Here is a 23,075-nt window from a genome sequence, read left to right as displayed (position 1 = left end):
AACCTCTCGCAAAGGCTGGGGTGTGCAGCTGGTGATCTGATTCTCCGTTATCTGCTGCTTCCTTCAGCCGTCTTTAGTTGTTCTTGTCTCCAACGTTTATTAACATCTCTTTTTTCTTTTCTTTCCCCAACAGCAGAAGATTTAACACCACTGTCTCCGCTCCGTTTGGGCTTATAATATATATACTTTTATTTTTGGTGGTGAAATGGACTGATGATTTTTCCCTTTCTTCGCTGGACTATTGTGCCAACTGCCAGGCTGCCTCCTGCCCTTTGTAGCCCTGAGCGGCTGCCTTCTTCCCATCAACTCCTCACTTCTTCCAGTGAAGTTTAATTGTCCCCTCCCCTGCCCCCAGAGCCCTCCAGTTGCTCCCAAGAAGCCTGACTCAGTTATACGCATATCTTGAGAATCTGCTGCAGATTAGTTCTTTTGCCAGCTCTCCCTGAAACTCTTGGCCTTGTGCGGAGGGAGGGAGCAAGCGTGTGGGAGTCCTCACAGGAAGCTGGAGGAAGAATTGGAAGTTACGTGCTGGAAATGCAGTGTCCAGCAATCTGATAAACTGATGTTTCATAATCAAGATTTTTTTTTTTGGTGGGGAAGGGACTTTTCATTTTTTTTGGAGAATGGGGGCATGAGCTCTTCCCTTATTCCAAATGACTATTTCTGAAGCAAAGAAGCTGGCGACATTGGCACGTTCCCCCCGGCAAGGGCCTGTCACTGAAGGGCCAGAACTGAGGGCCTCACCCTCCTCGGCTCCAGGGCAGGGCTCATCTGGGAACTGCAGACTCCATCTCTCCTCCAGGCCTCATGCCAGCCCTGCGCTGCCACCACGCCCTTTCCTGAGGCTGTCCTTAACCTCCTGCCCTCCCGTGATACTGTCTGCTGACCTGGCCTGGCCATTGCAAGATGCTGTAGAAAGGAGAATGTGTCAAGGAAGACTTCTTGGGTGAGAAGGAGCAGAAAGATGTCTTCTAGAGAAAAGAACAGCTAGGAGGAGCTGGTAGGAATGCACAGTTAGTCTGAAACTGGCTGGAAGCTTCAAAGCTGACCCTTCCTGTTTCTCCTCTGACCCTGAAGCCCCGTGGCCCTGCCTCCCCCCTGGGTTAGCTGGCTGACAAAGGACTCCGTGTATATACCCCGCCCTCCCCTGAAAGGCGGAGATTGCCTCTGGCTTTGCCTCCTCTTTGTGCCTTTGGCCTGGGTGCGTCTCCTCTCCCTTCCATGTGCCTTTCTTTGCCTCTGCAGTCTCATTTCTCATGATTTTGCGAATTGTATTTTGTTGCTTTCTTACCCACTACTGGCCCTAAGGTAGCAGAAAGAAAGGAGAGGTGACCTTGAGAACCTCCATACTCCTCTGGGGATTGGTATAGTCTCAGCCGTATGTAGTAACTTTTGCACCACAGTATCTGGTTGGGATTTTGCAAAAAATTCTGTTCTGATGAACCTGAAAAAGAGGGTGGTGGGAGGAGTGGTGAGTGGGGCAGCTCTCGTTCCTTGGTTGCCTCGAGTTGACCAGCGTCCTCGAAGGTTTGTGGGGAAGCCGTGTGGTCCCTGCCCACTGGCCATCCTCCTTTAATGTAGTGCGTATTCTTAGCATGTTGGGCTGAAGGACTCAGCTGCTGTGCTGGTTGATTTTTTTTTTTTTTTAAAGACCTATTTCCTTAGTTGCCTTTGACTCCTGCCCTAATCTAAAAGCTCCGCTCAGTGCAACTGGAAGTCCTTATCCTTCTCTCGCCCTCCCCGTGTGTGTTGAGGCTATGGGGTAGGAGAACAGTGCACAGCCCACCTCTCCCTTCCCACGGCCCATGCGTCCCAGCCCTTCCCGGCCACCCCCACCCCCCCTCCTTTTCTGGCCAAAAGGAGCCCTCTGCTCTGGGACCTGAGTGCGTGCTGCTCAGGGACGCGGCCCTCCCAGACTGACCCACTCGGTTTCTCTTGTCCTCTTCTGCTCTTTTCCTGGTGCTCTTTTTCTCGGTGGGATGTGGGTAATAGAACAGCCATGGGCTTTGGGGGACAGTTAACTGTTTATTTTTTGTTTGTTTATAAAACACTAAACATTCAATTCCAGAGAACCAAAAATCCCACCTTCCCACTGTACACTACTAAGGGGCATGTCTCTGCCTCAGACCTTTTCTGTTTTTCTTTCTCTCTTGTTAATGCTTTTAAAAAAATGAGTTTTTTATATAAATAAAGTTTTTAAAGTGTGTATGTGGGGGGTCTGTGTCATTTCTTCACTTCAAGCTGTATCTCTTGTCATCTTGGTTGCTTACTTATGGATCAGTGTCCTTCTTCTTTCCAGAGCAACCAGAAGGTGGTTATACCAGAACAGATTATTTCGAGCTCAATCCCAACTCTTACAGGCAATGTTCTTTGTGATTATATATGGAACATTTTTTCCCCTGAAGACTCTTAAAAAATTAAATGTGGCTAAGCAGACCACAGGAAGCGGGCTGCTAGCTTAGAGATAGGAAGTATGAGGACTTAATGACTTCCGTAGTCACTGGGGTTCTCTTGCGACATTTGACAAAGCTAATGTCTGCTAACGCACATTGCAGTGCATGGCCCGTGGCCTCCATGGGTAGTGACTAGAAGCCACCAGCGCCTACTGCCATCCTAATAGATGTGGGAATATAGGCTTAAGGCTCCCATATACAGGCACTGAACACTGGGCCCTAACAGTTCCCTGGGCTGTGTGCAGCCTGTCCGTAGGAAGACAAGGCCCACAGCTTCCTGTGTGCCCTGCCAACTGATAACTGCGTGGGTGGGTGGCAGATACTTGTGGGATTACCAGTGGTCATCTTCACCGCAGAGGCCAAGGGTCAAGACCTTTGGAATGAGATTGATTTTTTTCTGCTGCCCAAATTTCCTGTTAAACAATGAAAAAACTGAAGAGTAAATAAAATGCTTTCTGTATGCCAAGTCTTTTAGATTAAAATCATATAGCTGCTTCTGATGATGGTAACATCTGACCAATTTTGTTGAAATAGGTCTTGGTATGAAAACTCAGGCTGGTGAGACTGGAAATCCAAACTCCAGCTGATGACATTTGAAGCTTGATTTGTGCATCCTGGTTGTAGCTTTAGAAGGATGCAGCACTGAGCCAAAATGTGACGAGAGTGTGTCTTGCAGATGTTCGGCAGCTGCGCTGGACAGGGATCTTATCTGGCCATCACAGAGGAGTAGCCTCTGCTTTTGTGCTGGTTCCTGGCATCCACTGGCACTGAGCTTGCCACAGGCCTTGCTCTCCCCTCTGGATTGGCGCCTTCGTTTCATCAGGTAGATACACACACACAGAGCATCGAATCCGAGAGGCTTTGTGGAGGTCTGGCTCGGATGGGGGAAGGAAACAGGTGGGCCCTTTCTGCAGAGTTTGCGATCTGCGAGAATCCTAAATAGCTACGACTGGGATCTTTAAAAATGTTTCTCTGCCCCTGCCCAGAATGCGTCATGTCCAGCCACGATCTGGGAAAGTCCTCTTAAGTCCTCTACACACTGATGCTGAAGCCTCTTGGTATCTCTTCGACTCTCTTTAGGGACCCTGCACATTTAGTCAAGCTTTGCCCAGGCGCTTCCTGATGCTTGGGTGTCTGGTTTTTTCTGCAAGTGGCTACTGGTGACGCTTAGTCCCTCTCCTGCCTTCTAGTGAGCTTGTCTGCGCAAGAGCTGTGATGAGTCTGGCCCAGAAGTTTCCTGCAGCTCCCAGCAGTGACCTCGCTTGGCCACTTCCCTTTCTTGCTGTTCAAATGTACTTTGTCACAAACTGGAAATACCGCATATGTCACTGTTTCTCATTTGTCTGTTTTTATCTGGTACATGGGATAGTAAGGTTTATTCTATTTTCATATAAATAGAGGCCACCTTGACCTAGCCTTATAGAGCCGAACAGTTACCCAGAAAGGTGGTTATAAAAATGCAGACTCTTAGTTCTAACTCCAAAAGTTGATTCAGTGCGTGGAACTCAGGAATCTGCAGTCTTGACAACTCACTGAGGTGTTTCTGATACTTGGTTAATCATGATACACCCATTTAGTGATTTCCAGTCTCACCTGGAACCCAGGGGGACTGCCTGCTCCGTTGGCAGTGGTGCTAGTGTCTGAAGGGTGTGGATATAACCCTGCAAGGGGAATTCATGGAGGAACACTTACCTGAAAGGAGTAGTTGCATACTGTAGAATTTGAGAGGACAGTAGTAGGTGGGCATGTAGGACGTGGTCCCTGAAGAAATTTCTTACCTTGCAAATCCTGTAGTGGGAAATGCCCAGGCTGCAGAGGGCCTGGCCAACCCTCCCTTCTTGTCATGGAAGATAGAGAGAATGCCCTGGAGTTGTTGACTCTGCCTAGAGTCACCTCTGACACGGCCTGGGAGTGAGTGACCCTGCTGGCCAAAGCCAAGGAGGTGTTCCTGAACTTTTAAACTACTTCGAGACAACCTACCTCAAGAAAGCACAAGAAAAGTAAAATTGTAGAGACCTAGTATTTGTTACCTTATGACCTCTTAATTTTCTGTTGCCTGTTTCCTTTGCTTAAAGCATTGATTCTTCAGCCGACCCTTCCAGAATTGAGGGGCAGACATGAGAGGAAAGAAAACTGGAGGAAATGAGGTAGGGAAATAATAGAAAACAACTATTTTGATCTGTCCAGTCTAGCGTACACTGACTTATATTACCCTCTTACATAGTAAGAGAATTAGCAGGGCCAGCACTCCACAAACGGATGTCAGGGACTTCACTCCGGTTGGCATAGTTGTCGGACCTGTAGGTGTTATTCAACGCGCACAACTAGGCTTTCACTTTTTTTTCACCGGAGGAAAATGTACTGTGCTTTTCTCCACGTGTCTCATTGTTGGAAAGGTCTTTCTGTTGCTGTAACAGATACAGGTTTCACGGACTCCGCCCCCACTTGATGCTGGAACTCCAAATCCCATCAGTACCAAGAAGAAGCACGCAGGGACGTGAGGGCGGAGCTGAGCAGCCAGGTTGGGATAAAACCGGACACGTGGGCTCTGGGGGTCTCTTGGCCTGGTGGTTCGCAGCTGATCGTTTTGGTGCTCAATCGGTTTTCAGCGTGCCGGTGGAGTCCACGTCAGCAGGACTGGTAGGACATCCTAGTTAACCTTTGTTTCTCTCCCTCTTTCCCTGGGTTATCCCTTTACCTTTCTCCTTATAAATAAATCCATTATTTAACCTTTTGAAGTGTGTCCATAATACGATTGAATCGTAAGCGCACGGGTGAAGACCCACAGACAGGCAACCCAATTCACATTGGGGTGCCCTGTAACATTGCTACTGACTATCCAGAGAGGATTGCTGTTGAGCTGTTTCCCCTAGATTATGTTCTAGTGAATTGTTTGGAATGCCATTGGTGCTCATGGGAAGGAAAAAGAAATAGGGGCTATCCCTGGTGACGTGCCAGGTGCTCACTCTCCCTGTTCTTCACCACAGTCCTTTCTTCCTCCATCTTCAAAGCTTCGTTAGCATTGGTGTTTGCAAACTCTGACCTCCCGCCTTTCTGCAACCTATTTGTTGTGGGAAGAAGGGATGGGATTGTGCATTGTATATAGTTGAAACTGATTCAAGCTCCTCCTGCTTTTGGTATTGTGGTGGGTTGGGTGCTCTTTAAAAAGGCTTTTCAGCGGAAACAAGATAACAAGGTAAAAAGGATTTAAAAAAACCCCACATTTCTGAACAGGCACATAAGAAAACCACACATCTTCAAAATGAAATCTAAACTGGAATCCTAAAGGTAGCTTTACTTAGCTTTTGCCAAACTCAACAAACCCTGGACATCTATTTACTGACTACACAGCATGTGGAAATGAGGCCTGAGGAGCCCGGCAGGCGACTCCGGGGAAGCCAGGACACTCTGTGGTTGGGGACAAGAGATGGCTGTGAACGAGGCAGCGGGCTTTGTCTCTGCCTGGGAATTCATAACCACAAGGTGGCCTTTGGTGGGTTTTCAGTCCCAGTTGATACTACCTGGCGGCCCTAAAAATCTGGGGAGTTTAAAGTGACCTGGTGTAGACACGTCTCCAACTGTTTTTCAGAAGCAAATGCGATTCTCTGAGGCTTCAAGACAGTTCCCACAAAAGTTCAGAAAGCCTAAGATGTGGCCACGCTACCACTGGTGGGTACCACAGACCCACAGAAGCCGGCCCGTGAATGCTTCAGATGTTGACACGGTCACACAGATGACTGAAATAGCTTTTTGATTAGTGAGCCGATGAGGCAAGCTTGAAAAGAAGAGATGATAAAATCCAATCCAGTACATTAAAAAAAGTCTTTGAATTAGAAATGAGAAATACAAATCTGAAATAACTTGATGGATTAAATAGATTATTCAAATTGAAGATGAGCTAGTAAATTGGAAGAGCGCTCTCAGGAAATTATCCAGGAGGCCATCCAAAGAAGGAGCAGAGACAATGGAAAATAGTTGAGCTCCTTGACAACAGGAGATAGCATGAGCTCTAATGTGTGTTATCTGGAGCTCAGAGAGATAGCAGAAAGAGAGGCAATCTCCAGGGGAATGCATGGGACATTTTTCAGATTTGCAGAGATCTAAGCCTCATAGTTAGGACTCTAAGAACATACTAAGCAAGATAAAAAGCTACTCTTCTCTGAAAACTTCAAGGTGAAATGCAAGAACCAAAGCTCTCCGCCGGCTTGAGGGCGTACAGGCGGCCCACAGAGCACAGGTCCACGGGGTGACTCCGATGGCCCCGGGGTGACACCGATGGCCCCGGAGCTGGGCCCCAACCCTTCTGTTACCAACGTAAGACTGTGGAGGAAATTGACTGGAACTTTTTTTGTTAGTGAAAGCTAATTAAAAAAATGCTTTCAGGCAAAAAACAAGCGTTTGCCACTCAGGAAAGGTAATTCTGCTGGGTAACCTTGAGGCAGAAGGAAAATGATGGGAAGATCCATGCAAGAAGGAGCACTCAGCCCTGGTGTTGGTAAATCATATTGGTAAAAGTAAGTAGTCGTTGACTTCAGCAGTGTGTAACTGGGCGGGGATCAGGCCGAGGATGAAAATACCTGACAAAGGCATTTAAGCTGGAGTGGTTAGAACTGTCATTTTCATGTCCTTTTCAGGAGAAAGGAAAGCTATTTATTGATTAACTTAAGACTTTGTGAAACTTGAGTATCCATAGAACTGGGCTAGCCAGTGGAGTCCACAGAGCACATAACTCGGAGGAGAGAGGAAAGCAGGCCGGAGGAGGGGTGGAGTCCTCCCCGCGTCGCTGCATCTGTCACAGCCCGGGACACAGTATGGGAGGTAGGTGCGTGCAGAGAAAACGAGTCAGGAGGGCAGGGAGAACGGGTCTCAGACAATCCCGGTGAAAGCAAAGTTAACAATTTAAAAGGTATTTGCTGCTTCATCCTGAGTGGGTGACCCTGACTTAAAAGGTCAGGACGGAATATTTTCCTGTCTTGCTGGCTAAACGGTGGCTCCTTGAGTACAGTCTTACTCCGCTGGGCTCTCCAAGTCCTAGTAGGACTTGACCCCACTTGGAGCCGCCTAAGGCTGGCAGCAGCCGTTTGACAGGAGGGAGACCTTTTTAAGGAACTACTGGCTTTAGAAGTCAAGGGAGCAGTGAGCTGTCTTTAGCTGTCTCAGCCTCAGTTCTGAGGCTCTAGGAGAGACTTTCTCAGGGACATTGATTCAGATTTTTGGATTGTGATGATGCATTTGCAGTAGACATTTCTTGGAGTCCACCTAAACCTTGTGCCTCTGATCTGAAGGCATAGATTTTGTTTTTGTTTCAAAGATGTATTTATTCATGCATACAAGAATTGAGGGATAGGTGGTGAAAGGGCCCACCAGAGACAGAGTGGGGAGCAGAACAGGCAGATGGACTGAAATCCACTGCTGAGGGGAGCAGTGGGGAGACAGGAGAGGTCTGCTGTGCCGTGTTGGTAGCTCCCTGGCTGGGGACCAAACTCTGGCTCTATGACTTGATAGCGCTGAGGCCCTAGGCAGATTTTTATTATGGACGGAGATGTGCTGGGTAATGTCTTCAAGTGCCTACAGCTTTGTTACTTCTTTTCTGTTGGCAGGGGGTTAGTGCCGCTGAAATCCCGCTCAGGTTTCCAAAATGATACAGAGCTCAGCAGTAAACGTAGGCTCTTGAAGCAGACCACGTGAAGCCCTCTTCCTCAGCTGTGACGCCTTCTGCACATTTCTTACACTTTCAGTACCTTTTGTCTTACGTAAGCTGGGAATAATGATAACAATACCTACAGGTAGGGTCATGCAAAGATTAAACGAGGTGGTGATGAAGCTGCGTGTATGTCACAGTGGTACATAGTACAAATGTTAATCGTAGCATGATGTCACTTATCAGTTATTTCTCTTCCACATGTATGGATATATGATTTATGTTTATTTGTATCACTCGTCTGCTCAGTGTCTGTAGCTGACCGCTCAGGGATGATTTCAAGGGCAACCCAAAGTACCGAAAGCTGGCGTACCGAGCCCCGGATCAGGAAAGGTGGCACACTCAGTGGGTCCTTGGCGTCTTTGGTCCAGACGTGTTCTAGGTGCTTAAATGTCAGCACCTTTAGAACTGACCCTCCCAGGGGTTCATGTCAAGGGCTTACTTTGGGGAGGGATCTTACCTTTTCCTCTCCTGTCTCATTTGGCAGCCTCCTCTGCCTGCCACCTCCGGAGTGGTGTGAGGGCAGGGACAGGAACAGGGTAGGTGCCCAAGTCCTAGCATGTGAGAGGCTCAAACTGCTTTGAGAGGTGCAAACTGCTTCTGAGGGGATTCCTCAGGATATCCCTCAGGACATCCAGGCTCTGCTGATTCTCACCTCATCTGTGAGGCCCTGAGCTCTCCTCTCCACTTGGTAACTGACTGACTCTTGGTAAGTCCACTCTGACTCTCCTGGCGGAGGCCGGGATTCGCATTCCTCATCTCCAGTTGGCTACCTCACTGCCAGTTGCTTCGTAGCCTGCCGTCTACAAACTGTCACTTACTGAAACTCACTCTTCTAAAGTGAAGTCCAGACTCCATTTGAATTTCATTCACCCTGCAAATATTTCTTCAGGGATACTTTGACTGAGGCCAGAGGCCATTTCTGTCCTTCCTGGAGCTCCAGCCCCGGGGAGTGCCCTGATGGGTCTGGGAGGTAAGCTCTGTGCTAATGACACCGCTCAGCACTGGGCCAGGAGGGAGGACAAGGCTTGAGGCCAGATGACCTTTTTAGCTTGGCTGGAAAGGGAGGCTGGGTCCTACCAGGAGAGGGAGAGGTGAAGTCACTCTGATCAGAGGAAACAGGTGCAAAGGCCCCAGGTGTGGGAACCTGGCTCACTGGCTGTCCAGGCGGGTGATGGGAATTTCCTCTGTTAAGTGAAGGCGTGATTGAAACAGGACAAGGCCTAGTTGCAATCCTTAGTAAACAAACGTGCGCCTTGAGCATCAACGGGTGGCCACATTACAGAGATACCCTCACGCGAAGGTCAAGCACCTTTGTGAACACGTGCGCATCGAGCCATGGGTTCAGAGCTCTGGATCTAACTGCTATTTGTGGGAAACAGGACTGTGAACATGTTCTACCATGTCGTGAGGGCGAGATTAGCAGAATGGCAGGCTGGGGAAATTACAGAACAAGTTAATGAATTAATCGTAAGAGGGAAAAGGGAGACAGATTACAGAGAAAGACGTTAGTCTGTAAGACCAAAACCGGCGTTCAATGTCCCAGCCACCTGGATCCGGATGTAAAGCTAATATTTTATAACTGGATATTTGAATACTTTATTTCTGAAGGATTGTTTTCTAGATGCAACAGACATTCTGGGCCGTAATTTTTTTTTTTTTGTTAACTTGAACAATGGGATTGTTACAGGGTACCCCAATGTGAACTGGGGTGCCTGTCTGTGGGCCTTCACCTGCGCGCTTACGATTCAATCGTATTATGGACACACTCAAAAAGGTTCAATAATGGATTTATTTATAAGGAGAAAGGTAAAGAAATAACCCAGGGAAAGAGGGAGAGAAACACAGGTTAACTAGGATGTCCTGCCAGTTCTGCTGACTTGGACTCCACCGGCCGCTGAAAACCGACTGAGAGCCAAAACGATCCGCCGCGAACCACCAGGTCCCCCCAGAGCCCACATGTCCGGTTTTATCCCAACCTGGCTGCTCAGCTCCGCCCTCACGTCCCTGCGTGCTTCTTCTTGGTACTGATGGGATTTGGAGTTCCAGCATCTGGAGTGGGGGCGGAGCCCATGAAACCTGTACCTGTTATAGGATGAGATTTTGATGCATAAACAGGATGAGATTTTGATGCATAAACTTAGGAGGAAATGTGCTTGTAAGCTCAGGGCAAGAGTGGATGAGGGGAGCGAGACTGACTTGGAGCTGGTAGTCACGAAGCTAGTTATGTAATGGCAGGGTTGGTTAACCCCACTTGATGCTTACCTATATTTGGAATTCCCACTAAAAAAGCGTTTAAAGTGACAGAAGCAAGCCCTTCCCGGCAGGAGGCGCAGGGCATGCCCACAGCTGTGGGAAGGGGACAAGAGGCAGGGGCTGGGCCAGCAGGGCAGTTGGATTAGGGGCCCATTGCTGCGGGGCAGGCTGGCTGGGGAGAGTGGGGGGGCGCGCTGGGCCTCCCAGCCCCCTTAGTCCGTGCTCTGGCTCAGCTCTCTGGCTTCACCTCTAGACTCGCCTCCTTTGTAGTCACACGCTTGCCCTCTCCTAGCTGCCCGTATAGCCCCGCCTCCAGGCCCAGGAGTGCCCGCTTGCAATGCCCGCACCCTTGCCCAGGCGTCCACGACCTGGCACATGTGGCCCGCGCATCAACAGGATGGAGGCCACAGGTGATAGCCACGGGCTAGTGTCGTGAAAAGCCTGATTGGGTCACTTACCCTGAACCCCTGAGGCAAAGGGGCTTCAAGCCCCCCTGGAGTCAGGCGCTGGGTGCCTCATTGAGGCCGGGAGAGCCAGGCCACCCACATGTGTAAGAGGCTGCGTTGCCTCTAGCTTCCGTTGAGCTGAGCTTCTGGGTGATATTTTCATTTAGAACCAGGACTCGGGCTGTAAAGCTTTTCCCTGCCCACTGGGGAAAGTTAAATATTTTCAAGTTAGAGGTAGGGGAGTTGGTTGAGAGACTACTCTGCTCTCTTAAATAAATGAGAACTGTGTTTGGGCAGGAATTTAGCTAAGTCTAGACCAGGAGGTGAGGCTTTTGCCTTTTGCGACATTGTTTGTAATGTTTCCCAGCCCCAGGCCCAGGAAGAACCCTAAGGTGCTGCGGGACCATGAACACCCTCCAGCATGGTGCCCTGGGGGCCCAGCTCGCAGCCTGTTCTCCGCGGGGTGCCAGGAGAAACCAGGCCTCCAGGCTGCCTCTTCTGCGCCCGGTCCCATGGGCCATGCCCCACGTCCACAGCGGTTGAAGCTCAGACTGCACCATCAACTCAGCTGCCTGGGACAGGAGGCCCTTGCCCACCTCTTAGGGCTCTGGCTTCTTACAGTGCCTTGAACTGCAGGCTCACCCTAACCAACTTCCCCAGCACTGGGAGGAAACCTGCCGACCTTCCCTCCGGTTCAGGAGCCAAAGTCGCCCTGACCCTCTGCCTTTAAGCCACCAGACACACCCGCTGTGGCTGATAAAAGCAAGCTATTAACATTCCAGACCTGGGGGTGAGGGTTGTTTAGCCACTTCCCCCTCTGGCTCGCTCCTGGTCCCCTCCTGGTTCAGCCGGTTTCTGAAGTTTGGCGTTGTGAGCTGTCTTGCCCTAGCCCTTCTGACGAGGTGCCCAAGTGAGGTCTTCTTACTTCTAACATTTTCCGTGTTCATCACGACAGTTGTTAGCCTTCCTCAGTTGGGAAATTCCTTGGGAGTCTAGCAAACATTTCTTCCCAGAAAAATGTGCACACACAGTATTTTGCGTACGGTTTCAGAGCTGCACATTTTGTAATGCGCCAGGAAGCCTTGTGTTGCGGGTGGGATGGGTTGGGGGAGAAGGTTGCTGGATAAATGCAGCGTTCTTGGCAGGACGGATGGACGAGGGGGACTTCTGGCAGGAATGCCTGGGACCGGCCATCTGAACCTCTGAGACTGAGGAATTCTAGCGACTCTGCTTATCTTCACAGTCTATTTCATCTTCCCTCTCCAGCCACTTAACTGTGGCTACAGGGGTTCAAGCTCTGGAATCCTGGTCCTCATTCAAAGAAAACACGTCATTCTTCCAGGGCTGTAATGAAGCCTGGTCCTGGAGCAGTGCTGAGCCCGACAGTGGGCCCGGGTCTTTCCAGCCACAGTTGTGAATTTAGAGCCAGTGGCTTCCCAGAGAGCCCCACACCCCAGTCCTCAATTCTGCATTCCCCTCCCCCACACTCCCTCAGTCCTGGAGATGCCTGAGGTCAGAGGTCCTGGCTTAGCTGTAGGCCTCACCTCTGCCTCTGCTTCCTGAGGACCAAGGCAGAAGGTGGTTAGTGGGGCCCAGGGGTCCTGCAAACAGGCTGGCGGTGTTCCGCCTACAGGCTGGCCTCCCTGAATTCAGAAGCCATGACAGCATAGAGAAGGTCATGGTATAACATTCCTTCAGCTGCTTTTTACTGGCTATAAAAAAAATGTAATGATTGAAAATAATTTAGAAAGTACAGTTGTTGTTTTGAAAGCAGAGGATAGATACTCCATTGTAATGCTGGGTCGGCCCCCCAGAGGCAACCACTATTAATATTGTTATCTTTCTACCCAGTGTGTTTCTGGTTTCTTTCTTTTAAGTAAAAACATGATGAGTTTAATATAATAAAAACAGCAGTTTTTTGTTTCATTTAGCATTGCTTTAAAATATTTCATAGTTAGGGCCCTCCCTGGTGGTGCAGCATTAAAGCACAGCACTAAGAAGCTAAAGCCACTTCATCATGAGTTCGATCCGTGCCCCAGAGGTGACCCATGTGGCACAGCAGACCTCTCCTGGCCCCCCCGCTGCTCCCCTGCTCCCCTTTGTCAGTGGGCCTGTTCTGCTCCCCACTCTGTCTCTGGTGAAGCCTCTCACCGCCCCTGAACCTCTGGCCTGTACCCCAGTTCTGTATGCACAAATAAATATTAAAAAAAATTTCATTAATTTTTTCCCCACAGCTGCATGATATCTACCAAATAGACACGCCATCATTTATTTAACTTTGGCTGGGTAGTTGGTTACTTAGATGTCATCTTTATGTACAGTATTATAAATATGCTGTATTAACATCATTGTGCTAAGTCTTCATCATCTGGATTATTTCCTTAAGAGAGGAATTGCTGAGTCAAAGTTGAGGAACATGTGTAGGGCTCCTGATGGGCCCTGTAAACCGTTTTCCAGAAAGGTGGGTCGGTGGGGGTCTGCCTCCCCAGTCTCAGAGTTGACCCCAGAGCAGAGGCCGCAAAGGGTCTGCTCACAAGGCAGGGTGGGTAGCCACGGATGAGAGAGAATGAAAGGAAGGCGCCCCTCCGTCTTCTGGGGGGGCGAGGGGGCAACGTCTGTAAACACTAGCGGCACAGCTTGTCAGCCCTGCGCCACATCCTCTTGGGAGACTTCAGACCTGAGTAAAAGGACAGTTTTGGACTCCGAACCCCAACCTGGTTTGCCACTGGCGGTCAAGCCCGCGGGGGGAGGGGCGGTACTTGCCTCCTTCGCTCCGCCCCTGCTGCTGAAGTCACTATGGTAGACTTCCCTCTGGCCCTGTGGCCTGGACCTTTTCCTAAGCTGGTCCTGCCTTGGAACTGGAGTAAAATGCCCTCCTTGGGTGAGTAGAAGTCTTGTTGGCCACCCTAGACCCTCAGTTCTTGAGACCTCCCCAGCCTCATTCCTGATCCCCCCTGTCCCCACCTGCTCAAGTGTGACTTCAGTTTTCCATTCACATAGGTCCCTCCACTCAAGAATCTGGGCTTGTTCCCCAGAGACCGGACTGGGAGAGTCTCATGCCCGTAGAACCTCAGTTTTCTGTTTTAACTAGGAGCTCCTGAGGGAGAACATTCGGTCCGCCCTTTTTACCCATTGCACCCACGTAAATACGTGAACGTTCATCTGAAATTTCCTTGGCTTAGATGATCTCCGATGCAGGAGACACACTTGGGTACTAGCCTGTCCTAACCCATGCTCACAGTCGAATCTATGTACTCTCTGGGCCCTGGTTTCCTCATCTATAAAATGAGCTATTTGAGGGGCCTCCCTGGTGACACAAGCGGTTAAGTCGCAGCACTATAAGCTCTCCTCAGCCACTGCAGCACAAGTTTGATCCCCGGCCAGGGAGGTGACCCACATGGCACAGACCTCTCCTGCCTCCCTGCCGCTCCCCTCAGCAGTGTATTTCAGTGGATCTGCCTGTTCTGCTCCCCACTCTGTCTCTGGTGAATCCTTTTACACTCAGCACCTCTGGCTTGTACCCCAGTTCTTGTATGAATAAATAAATAAATCATAAAAAAAAAAACCAAAAATGAGCCGTTTGAGTATTGTAGGGTGGTTCTTGCAGCTCTGGTAGTCTTCAGGAAAGTGCAAATCAGAAGCACAGTGACACACCACTTCACATCCACAGGGTTTATACTAATGAAAGACAATTCCAGGTGGCCAGGATGAGAGGAAATGGAAATGGGAGTCTCCATACACTGCCCAACACTGGACACTTGGACCCTTATCTGTGTCCTCGTTCAGGCCCTTTATTTGATGATAAACTGATAAGCACAAGTATTTTCCTGTTTACTGGGAGCTGTTCTAGCAAATAATCAAATCTGGGGTGCTGTGGAGCCCTCTGATTTGCAGCCAAGTCAGAAATTGTGGGTAACGTGGCTGACATCCGAAGTGGGCAGCAGTCCCGTGAGACAGACTTTACCTGCAGGATCTGCTCTGACAGCAGCTGTGTCCGAATTGAACGTGGGACCCCCCAGATGGCGTCTCAGAGCTCTGTGGATGTGGGGGTGACCCCACACAGCCCGTGTCAGTGAGACAGAAGGAGACACAGGAACAGGAAAGTGTTCCTTTTTCATTCTTAGGTGGATTGTCTCAGTCAAGCTGTTACAGAAGAGATGGGTATCCTTATTCGGACTTGGAGATGTGCTATTAGAGGAGAAATGAATGAATTAAAAATCAGGAAATTAGGGATTTTTGACCCACTGGCCCTTTCATATATTATTGTCCACACCTATAGACTTCCTCCTGCACCGAGTTTGACTTTTCCATTTCAGCAGACAGGTAGCTGCTTTAAATGACCTCCTGGTACTGCTGCGTGACCTCCGATCGTTTCATCTCAGCAGTGTGGCTATCTAAATATGGTCATGTTTGTGTAATGACTCAAACATTTGGTTGCATATTTGCCCTCAGTTAAAAATGTGGAGTGGAAAGGGAAAAATAGAGTGCTGATGTTAATGATTTTACAGTTGAGACAAAGGCCGGTGTCATCTGCTATGCCAAAAACAGTAAATTTGATGCTTATTGAATTTAAGCAAGGCTAGCAACTGCATTCAATTATAAAGAAAAACAGCAACATGTAAAACACGTGTCCAAAAGGCTGCAAATCCATTTCCAGGTTTGTGACCAAAGGTGCAGTGTCGTGGGGGTGTGAACGCGTGGATCTTTCCAATTAGGTGAGGTCGAGCATGGCTTTGATACACTGATTTCTTTTCCTGATTATGATTTTCTTGCCCAGGGACCCTTCCCTACTCAAACTAGACTGCCGGTCGGACCTCTGGCCAGCGAAGAGGCTGCATGGTGCAGATGCCAAAGAAGTCAACTCCTGGCCTTTGGTTTAAATATGTTTTGGAAACTCAAGGCAGAGATAAAATTTTTGCGATAAAGGGCTTCTGAACTTCAAAAGCTCAAGCTGTCACTAACCCAACCCGGGGCATAAAGCCATAAAGCAGAACCTTCACCACAGGCACAAAAGGACATGTGAGCAGCTAGCCAGTGTCTCCTGTGCCTTTCTTCTTCTTCTCTAAGGCCACATAAAAATTCCCTAGGTTTGCAAGGTGAACAAAACCAGGACAGACATGAGTGGAGAGATGGTGAATCCCTAGGCAGAAAGCTGTGGACCAGCATCTAGAACGGCGGTACCCCTGAAGGTGGAGCAAGGCTGTGTGGCAGGTTCAGGCCAGGGAGATGGGCCCAGCGTCCCCCAACCCAGGGCAGCACAGGGCGTGCTCTCTGCATTGCTAGCAGGAGGCAGCATGCTTCCTTTGGAGACGTGGCACCATGTGTGAGACTTGGAATGTGTGCGAATCGGAGACCAAACAGGGACAAGGTTGGAGACCAAACAGCCTGGACAGACCAGGACAGGAGACCAGGCATTGTTCCTGCCTATCCCATCTTGGTCCTTGATGCCATTTAAGCTCTGAGAAAGAGTGTGCGGAAAGGTGCTGTGGAACAGGGCTGTTCCCTGTGTGAGGTTGCCCTCAATTGGGTGTGTGTTTGCCAGGCGGGCAGGAAAGGCTCTCAAAAGGAAACTGGAGGAGAAAGAAAGAAAGTCAGTCACACACTACGGGTGAGTGGGGGCTGCAGGTAAGGCCAGGGAAGTACTTCGTCTGGCCAGGCTGGGAATCAGCACTGGCTGACACTCCGCAAAGGGAAATCCACAGTCCGCCTGGCTGTGGACAGATTAGCTGGGTATGGAAGTTTTATCAAGGGAGAAAGGGCCTGGTGCTTAAATGCTCTCTTGACAAATCTTTCAAGAGCATTGAAAAGAGGCTTTCACAATTATACAATCTCCTACCCTATCTGTTGCCAAGTGACTTAGCGGATTTCTTTATGTGCGACGTTAAAATTCCATTTTCTCTTTACTGAGTAGGACTTCCTATAAGCCAGACACACCAGGATTTCTGAGTTGCAAAGTTCCACCAGAAAATTAGATGTCATTAGTAGTATTTCAGATACAACCTATTTTTAAGAATTTAAATATTTATGTATGTAGGATGTGACGTTCAGATATGAAATCAAATTAAGCATTATGTTTGAGGCCTTAGTCTCATTAGCTCTCAGAATTACATCCCCTGCCTTCCTTCCAAACAAGTAAAACTTGTGAGTATAAAGTTCAAATTTTAGGCATTCCATTTTCCAAAACTGTCCCCGGAGTATTTGCAGGAGAGCCAGACAATGGCTGAATGGAAAAATAACTTCCCCACCCACATCCCACCCCAGAATATGTAAATAAAACTGATCCAGCCACTAACACTTCTAAGAGCTATCTATTTTTACGGGCCGGGACCCAGGCCTCTCTCTGGCAGTCCCCACCAGAGCTGGTAAAATTCCTCAGCGCCCTCATCTGCGGCCTGGGCCCAAGGCAGGGTGTGTGGAAACAGCCCTGGGTCTTGAGTAAATACCTGCTTTGGTTCCAGTTGTTTGTCATCTTGGTGGTCTTTGTCTTCTAGACTTTGTATTTACAGAGATTTTAAAATGCTTATTAGTTTCAACTTTATCACAACTATTTGTTTAAAAATAAATGGTGAAATATGTATTTGAAAGTGCATCAAACCTATATGACTTAAAGAGCCTTGCTGAAATAAACCGTCCATCAGCCCATAGGACTGCACCTTTTTTTATGCGTGCAGAGCTGGTATAGGCCAGAGTGCAGGGGCAGCAAGAGACTTCACCAGAGACAGAGTGGGGAGCAGAACAGGCCGACTGATGAAGTCCACTGCTGAGGGGAGCAGCGGGCCTGTCAGGAGAGGTCTGCCGCCCCATATGCGGGTCACTCCCTGGCTGCAGTGGCCGCAAATGGCTTCATAGTACTGAGATTTCACCCCTGCGCCACCAGGGAGGCCTACAGGCAAGGCTTTCTAACCTGCTGCCACATTGTCAAAAGTAGTAAGTCTAGCTTACACACAGCTGTTACTAACCCCAGACATATGATTTGTAATTTTTGCTTTTTAGAATTAAAATTTTTCCTAATCGCCAGTAAGATTTTCCTATTTGCCAACCAGGTCTGCCTGTTTCATTACTAGCTGTGAGAACTTGGACAGTTGTTTAACTCCTTGAGTCTTCTTCACTTGTAAAGAAAAGGTCAGCAATAAATACATCACAAGACACTGTCCTTGATGGGAACTGCCCCTATCAAAAGGACATTCCCTTCACTTAGTAACTTGTTGCTTTGTCCGGTATAACTCTTGGGAATAGGTTTCTGGGTTCTCCAAATGATACAGTGACCCACAGAGAGGTGATGGGGACACTCACAGAGACAGCCTGTGTCCCCTTTTATGAAAACATAAGACCAAAAACAACCTGAAAGTCATCGTTTTAGTGACAGTATCTCCAATCGCCCGATGTTCAGTGATCTAACACAGTTAGAGTTTATTCCTAGTCCTGGTTAGGAGACAGCTTTGCTCTGTTGACACATGAAACCAGAGTCCTCTCATGTGGCTCTATGTCCATGGCCACAGAGTCTCATGATTCCAACTGCTGGAAAAGGGGATGGTCAGGAGGTCCTCACACCCTCCCACTTCTAAGGGGTCCACGCTTTAGAGAGTGAAATCTCTCTCCTGGTCACATCCCCTTGTCACGAGGCCACTTCTGTGCATGGTGGGCCGTGGCCATGGGTTCCTGGGTGGGCCTCCACCTGCTGTCAGAGCAGGACATGGTGGAAGGGAAGCCACAGCCCGCCTTTGGAAGCGACTTAAATGTGTACTTGAAAATATGCGTGATAAATAGCTCAGCACAGGCGAGGGGTATTTTAAAATTTCCACCCAAAGCAAGAATGTGCCTCAGTTATGTAGGAATGAGTTAACCAGCACCATACTTCGGGCTCACTCTGGGGATGAGGGTCAACCAACTGCCCACAGGGCCAGTGACCGAGACAAAGCGCTGTTCTTTTGGGAGCTTGTTTAGTTTCCTTCTTTCGGGGTAGAAAAAATGTTGTTTCTCAGCCTCCTCTACAGTTCTGTAGGAACCATGATACTGGATCCAGGCTGATGGCACGTGGGCTGAAGTGATGTGAGTCAGCCTCGGGCCAGGAAATTAAAATAAACGCCATATGACTTTTTTTTTTTTTTTATCGCGGTAACATCTGTTTATGACACTGTGTCGGCCTCAGGAGTACGTTTTCTCACATTTGCATCTGCATATATCTCACGACTTGCACCACCCACTAGCCTGACACCATCCCTCACAAACCCATTGTCCCCTTTACTCTTTCCTGCCCCCATTGCTCTGTTGTTGGGCTCTAAGGGTTTGCTTTTGTTTTTGTTTGTTCATTTGCTTTTTTATTTCTTTATGTTCTACAAACAAGTGAAACAATAAGGTCTTTTTTCCTCTGATTTATTTAACACATTTTCCTCAATGTCCATCCATGTGATCATGGATGGCAGGATTTCATCATTTTTTTATGACCGCGTAATATTCCTCTGCACACGTATACCACATCTTTATCTGCTTATCGCTTGCCATTAGATATTTGGGTTGTTTACATACTTTGGCTATTGTGAATAGTGTTGTTATGAACATAGGGGTACATGTCTCTTTTGAATTAGTTTTTTAATCTTTTTTGGGTCAGTACCTAGAAGTGGGATCATGGATTATAGGGCAGTTTTATTTCTAGGTTTTTGAGGACCCTTCATACTGTTTTCCATCGTGACTACACCAAGTTACATTCCCACCAGCAGTGCAGGAAGATTTTTTCCCCACATCGTTGCCAGTACTTATTATTTCTTGGATTTTGATAATAACCACTCTAATTGGTTTGGGATAACATCTCACTTGGTTTTGATTTGTACTTCACTACTAATAAGCAATAGGGAACATCTTAAATAAGCCATCTGGATCCCTCATTTACACCATGTTCTTGGTCATTTCCTCCACCATTAAAATCTTGCAGGGTATAAGTTGAAATGGTAAAATTGTAATGTGATCCAGACACTGATGGATGGATAGATCTTGACCTGGAGACTCAACTGATCTCCCTCACTTAGCACAGGTGAACGATGTCCCTGGCACACAAGCTATCTGATATGTGTTGTGAAGTATTTTTCTAGGTGTGTGAATTAGAATAATTTTACCAAGTCTGTTCATTGTAATATTCCAGTCTTGACTCCATTTTGAAGTCATGTTCCAAGAACTCAGTTTACACAGGAAAGGAATGTGGACTATGGGAGGAATTTAGTAAATAGCTGTTTAATGAAAAATGACAAAAAGGAGACATTTTCACACCCAGCTTTTGGGAGGACATTTTAAAAATTATCTACTTTTAGGATAAAGTATTGAAATTCAACATGCATAGTAAAAATTCTTGGAAATTTTTGAACAAAACATGATTACCAGGCTATCATCATAGAACAATCAGACAATATTTGTCACTGTCTCTTGTTTTAGCACAGTTCCAATAACGCTCTGGAGGTCCTAGTCCTGATGTTTTCACATTATTTTGTAGTCTCCATAACATAATTTTTGACTGCTTTACAATACAGCTAGAGGATGGGCCATTCGCTCCATTCCCTCCTTCTAGTATTCTAGTTGTTGAGGATTTTTTTGCCTTCAAGAATGATGCTGTGATAAACCTATTAGCATAGTAAGATTCTCTGAATTTAGAATCATTTCCTTAAAGTAGATCTGGGAAAAAAAACAAAATAAAATTCGTGGATGACCCTAAAACTCAGACTGAAATCAATTCAGTTCGGGTTAGGATTTGTATGAGTTTAAAAGTTCCAGTCCAAGTTCAGCCCTGAATTAGGTCAGCTTTGAAGTTTGGGTGATTTTTCTCAAACACACATATTCACCATATTACGTGGCTATTTGAAGATACTCGGGCCAAAGATATTAAAGAATGTTTTGAATCACTCTCCCAGAGTGCAGTGTCTTATGTAGTGTTGACTGCCCCAACATCACACATGTACCCTCTCTTAAGGATGATGAGACAAGGGGCCCTCCCTGGTGGTGCAGTGGGTGAAAGCATGCACTACAAAGCTAGCCACAGCTGCTTCAACATGAGATCGATCCCAGGCCAGGGGGGTGACCCACATGGTGCAGCAGACCTCCCCTGTCTCCCCCTCTGCTCCCCTCTGCGGTGTGTTTCAGTCAATCTGCCTGTTCTGCTCCCCACTCTGTCTCTGGTGAAGCCTCTTACTGCTCCGGCACCTCTGGCCTATACCCCAGCATCAATAAATAAATCTTAAAAAAAAGAAAAAGGAATGATGAGACCTGGATGCACTAGGCTAGGAGGCAGATATACGAGGACAGTTCTCTCTGGCCTGAATGGGACAGCTCAGAAAAATGCAGAAGCTTTCAGAAACAAGCACACTTCTATCCTGCTCATCTTTCTTTGGGGAAGAGAAAAAAGCACGAGGACACTTCATTCCAGCAAGTCAGTGAAAAGCAGAAGTGATGGTACCATCTCTTTTCTGATGCTGCTTGGCTGTTACGATGAGCTGCTAATGAAAAACTTAGCCCAAGGCTGGGGTGGGAATGAAACATCCCCAGCTGTGTCGTGGAAGCCCTGACGTTGAACACGCTCTCACTGAACCAAGGACTAGGTCATTCATTAGTTTACCAGAGTCACATGTCCTTCATTGGTCAAATGAGAGGGAGCCAGCAATGGCCGCCACACGATATGGCGGGGAACTTGTAAGACAGCCATGGACGAGAAGAGGCTTTCAAAGCTGCTGTGCTCTGGATGGACGATGCCACTTGCTGCCGCCTCCTTCCATGTCATGTTGCTTTTCATGAGCTCAATGTCTAGGGTGGTCTGGCATCTGCACCCCTCATTCCAACAAACAACCTTGCAGCTCTCAGCAAGGGAGGATGCTGACCTGGAGTTTCCTCTGTAGGGCGTCCTTCACCTCCTTGTTGCGGAGGCTGTAGATGAAGGGGTTGAGCATGGGGATGATGATGGTGTAGAAGACAGACACCACCTGGCCGTTCGTATCACTGGTGGCCCCGTGAGGCTGGACGTAGGTGAAGACCACAGTGCCGTAGAAAATGGCAATGGCCAGGAAGTGGGAGGCGCAGGTGGAGATGGCTTTCTCCCGCCCTGCTGCCGAGCGCATCCGCCCAATGGCCACCAGGACGAAGCTGTAGGAGGTAAGGATGACAACGGCAGGCAGGAGGGTGACCAGGGCAGAGAAGATATAGAGCACCACCTCTGCGGTGGCTGTGTCGGCACAAGCCAGGTGGAGAAGAGGAGGGATGTCACAGAAGAAGTGCGTTACCTGGTTGGGCCCACAGAAAGGAAGGGCAAAGACGTTCCCCGTCTGGATGGCGGAGTTGGCACCGCCAAACGCGTAGGAAGCAGCCACCAGCTGGAGACAGGTCCCTCTGGTCATGACGGAACCATAGTGGAGGGGCCGACAGATGGCCATGAAGCGGTCAAAGGCCATGGAGGCCAGCAGGAAGCTCTCTGCGGTCACGTGCACCACGAAGAAGGTCAGTTGGGCTACACAGCCCTCAAAAGAGATGGACTTGTCAGAGGCCAGAAAGTTGACCAAGAGCTTGGGTGTGACCACAGAAGAGTAACAGATATCAAGGAAAGAGAGAACACTGAGGAAGAAGTACATGGGGTTGTGGAGACGGGTGTCTGTGAGGATGAGGGCCATCATCCCCAGATTGCCCACCACTGTCATGGTATAGATGAGCAGGAAGGTTCCAAAAAGAAGCTTCTGGAGGTCTGGGTAACTGGAGAATCCAAGCAAGATGAAGTGGGTCACTGAGGTGTGGTTGCTGCTGGGAAGGGCTAGATCCCCAGGTTTCATCTGTGGAGGTGACAATTAATAGTTACTCAAACAGCTTTCCTTGGGCATGCCCACCATGGTGGGCCACAGCGAGGGCGAAGTGCAAGCAGGGATGAGGGAGGATGGGAGGCATTGTGAGGACAGGGCTGTTTGGCCAGGTGATATCTTTGGAAACACACAGGGTTACTCTGTGACCTCATTGAAAGAGGGACTGTGGCCTCTCTGGTGGTGCAGGGGTTAAAGGCTCCAGGCTATCACCAGCCTTGTGGCAGGAGTTCGATCCCCGGCCAGGGAGCTGACTCACATGGCGCAGCAGACCTCGCCGGTCTCATCTGCGGCTCCCCTCAGCAGTGCATTTCAGTAGATCGCCTGTTCTGCTCCCCACTCTGTCTCTGGTGTGTCTGCTCACCCCCACACCTCCAGTCTGTACCCCAGTTCTTGTGTG

At 48.5% G+C, this 23,075-nt stretch overlaps 2 protein-coding genes across 7 annotated transcripts in view; one reads left to right on the top strand and one right to left on the bottom strand.

Moving 5' to 3' along the window:
• CTNND1 (catenin (cadherin-associated protein), delta 1) overlaps nt 1-2,200 on the top strand; it is a 44,187-nt gene extending 41,987 nt beyond the window's left edge. For 5 of the 6 annotated variants that reach the window (XM_012725364.1, XM_012725365.1, XM_012725361.1 and 2 more), the window contains one exon: nt 134-2,200. In XM_012725364.1, coding sequence (XP_012580818.1) covers nt 134-145 — 12 coding nt within the window. In that variant the 3' untranslated portion in view covers nt 146-2,200. The remainder of the gene's footprint in view (nt 1-133) is intronic. The other variant, XM_012725363.1, reaches the window with a different exon arrangement.
• A 19,491-nt stretch (nt 2,201-21,691) lies between these two features.
• On the bottom strand, nt 21,692-22,651 carry LOC101627394 (olfactory receptor 1052-like). Its single transcript, XM_004683459.1, has one exon. It carries the CDS (start codon nt 22,649-22,651, stop codon nt 21,692-21,694), a length of 960 nt encoding a protein of 319 aa, XP_004683516.1.
• Nucleotides 22,652-23,075: the final 424 nt, after the last annotated feature.

The sequence above is a fragment of the Condylura cristata genome, unplaced genomic scaffold (genome assembly GCF_000260355.1).
Source record: "Condylura cristata isolate star-nosed mole 26May11 unplaced genomic scaffold, ConCri1.0 scaffold00015, whole genome shotgun sequence".
Lineage (NCBI taxonomy): Eukaryota > Metazoa > Chordata > Mammalia > Eulipotyphla > Talpidae > Condylura > Condylura cristata.
This window is presented reverse-complemented; position numbering and strand designations above follow the sequence as displayed.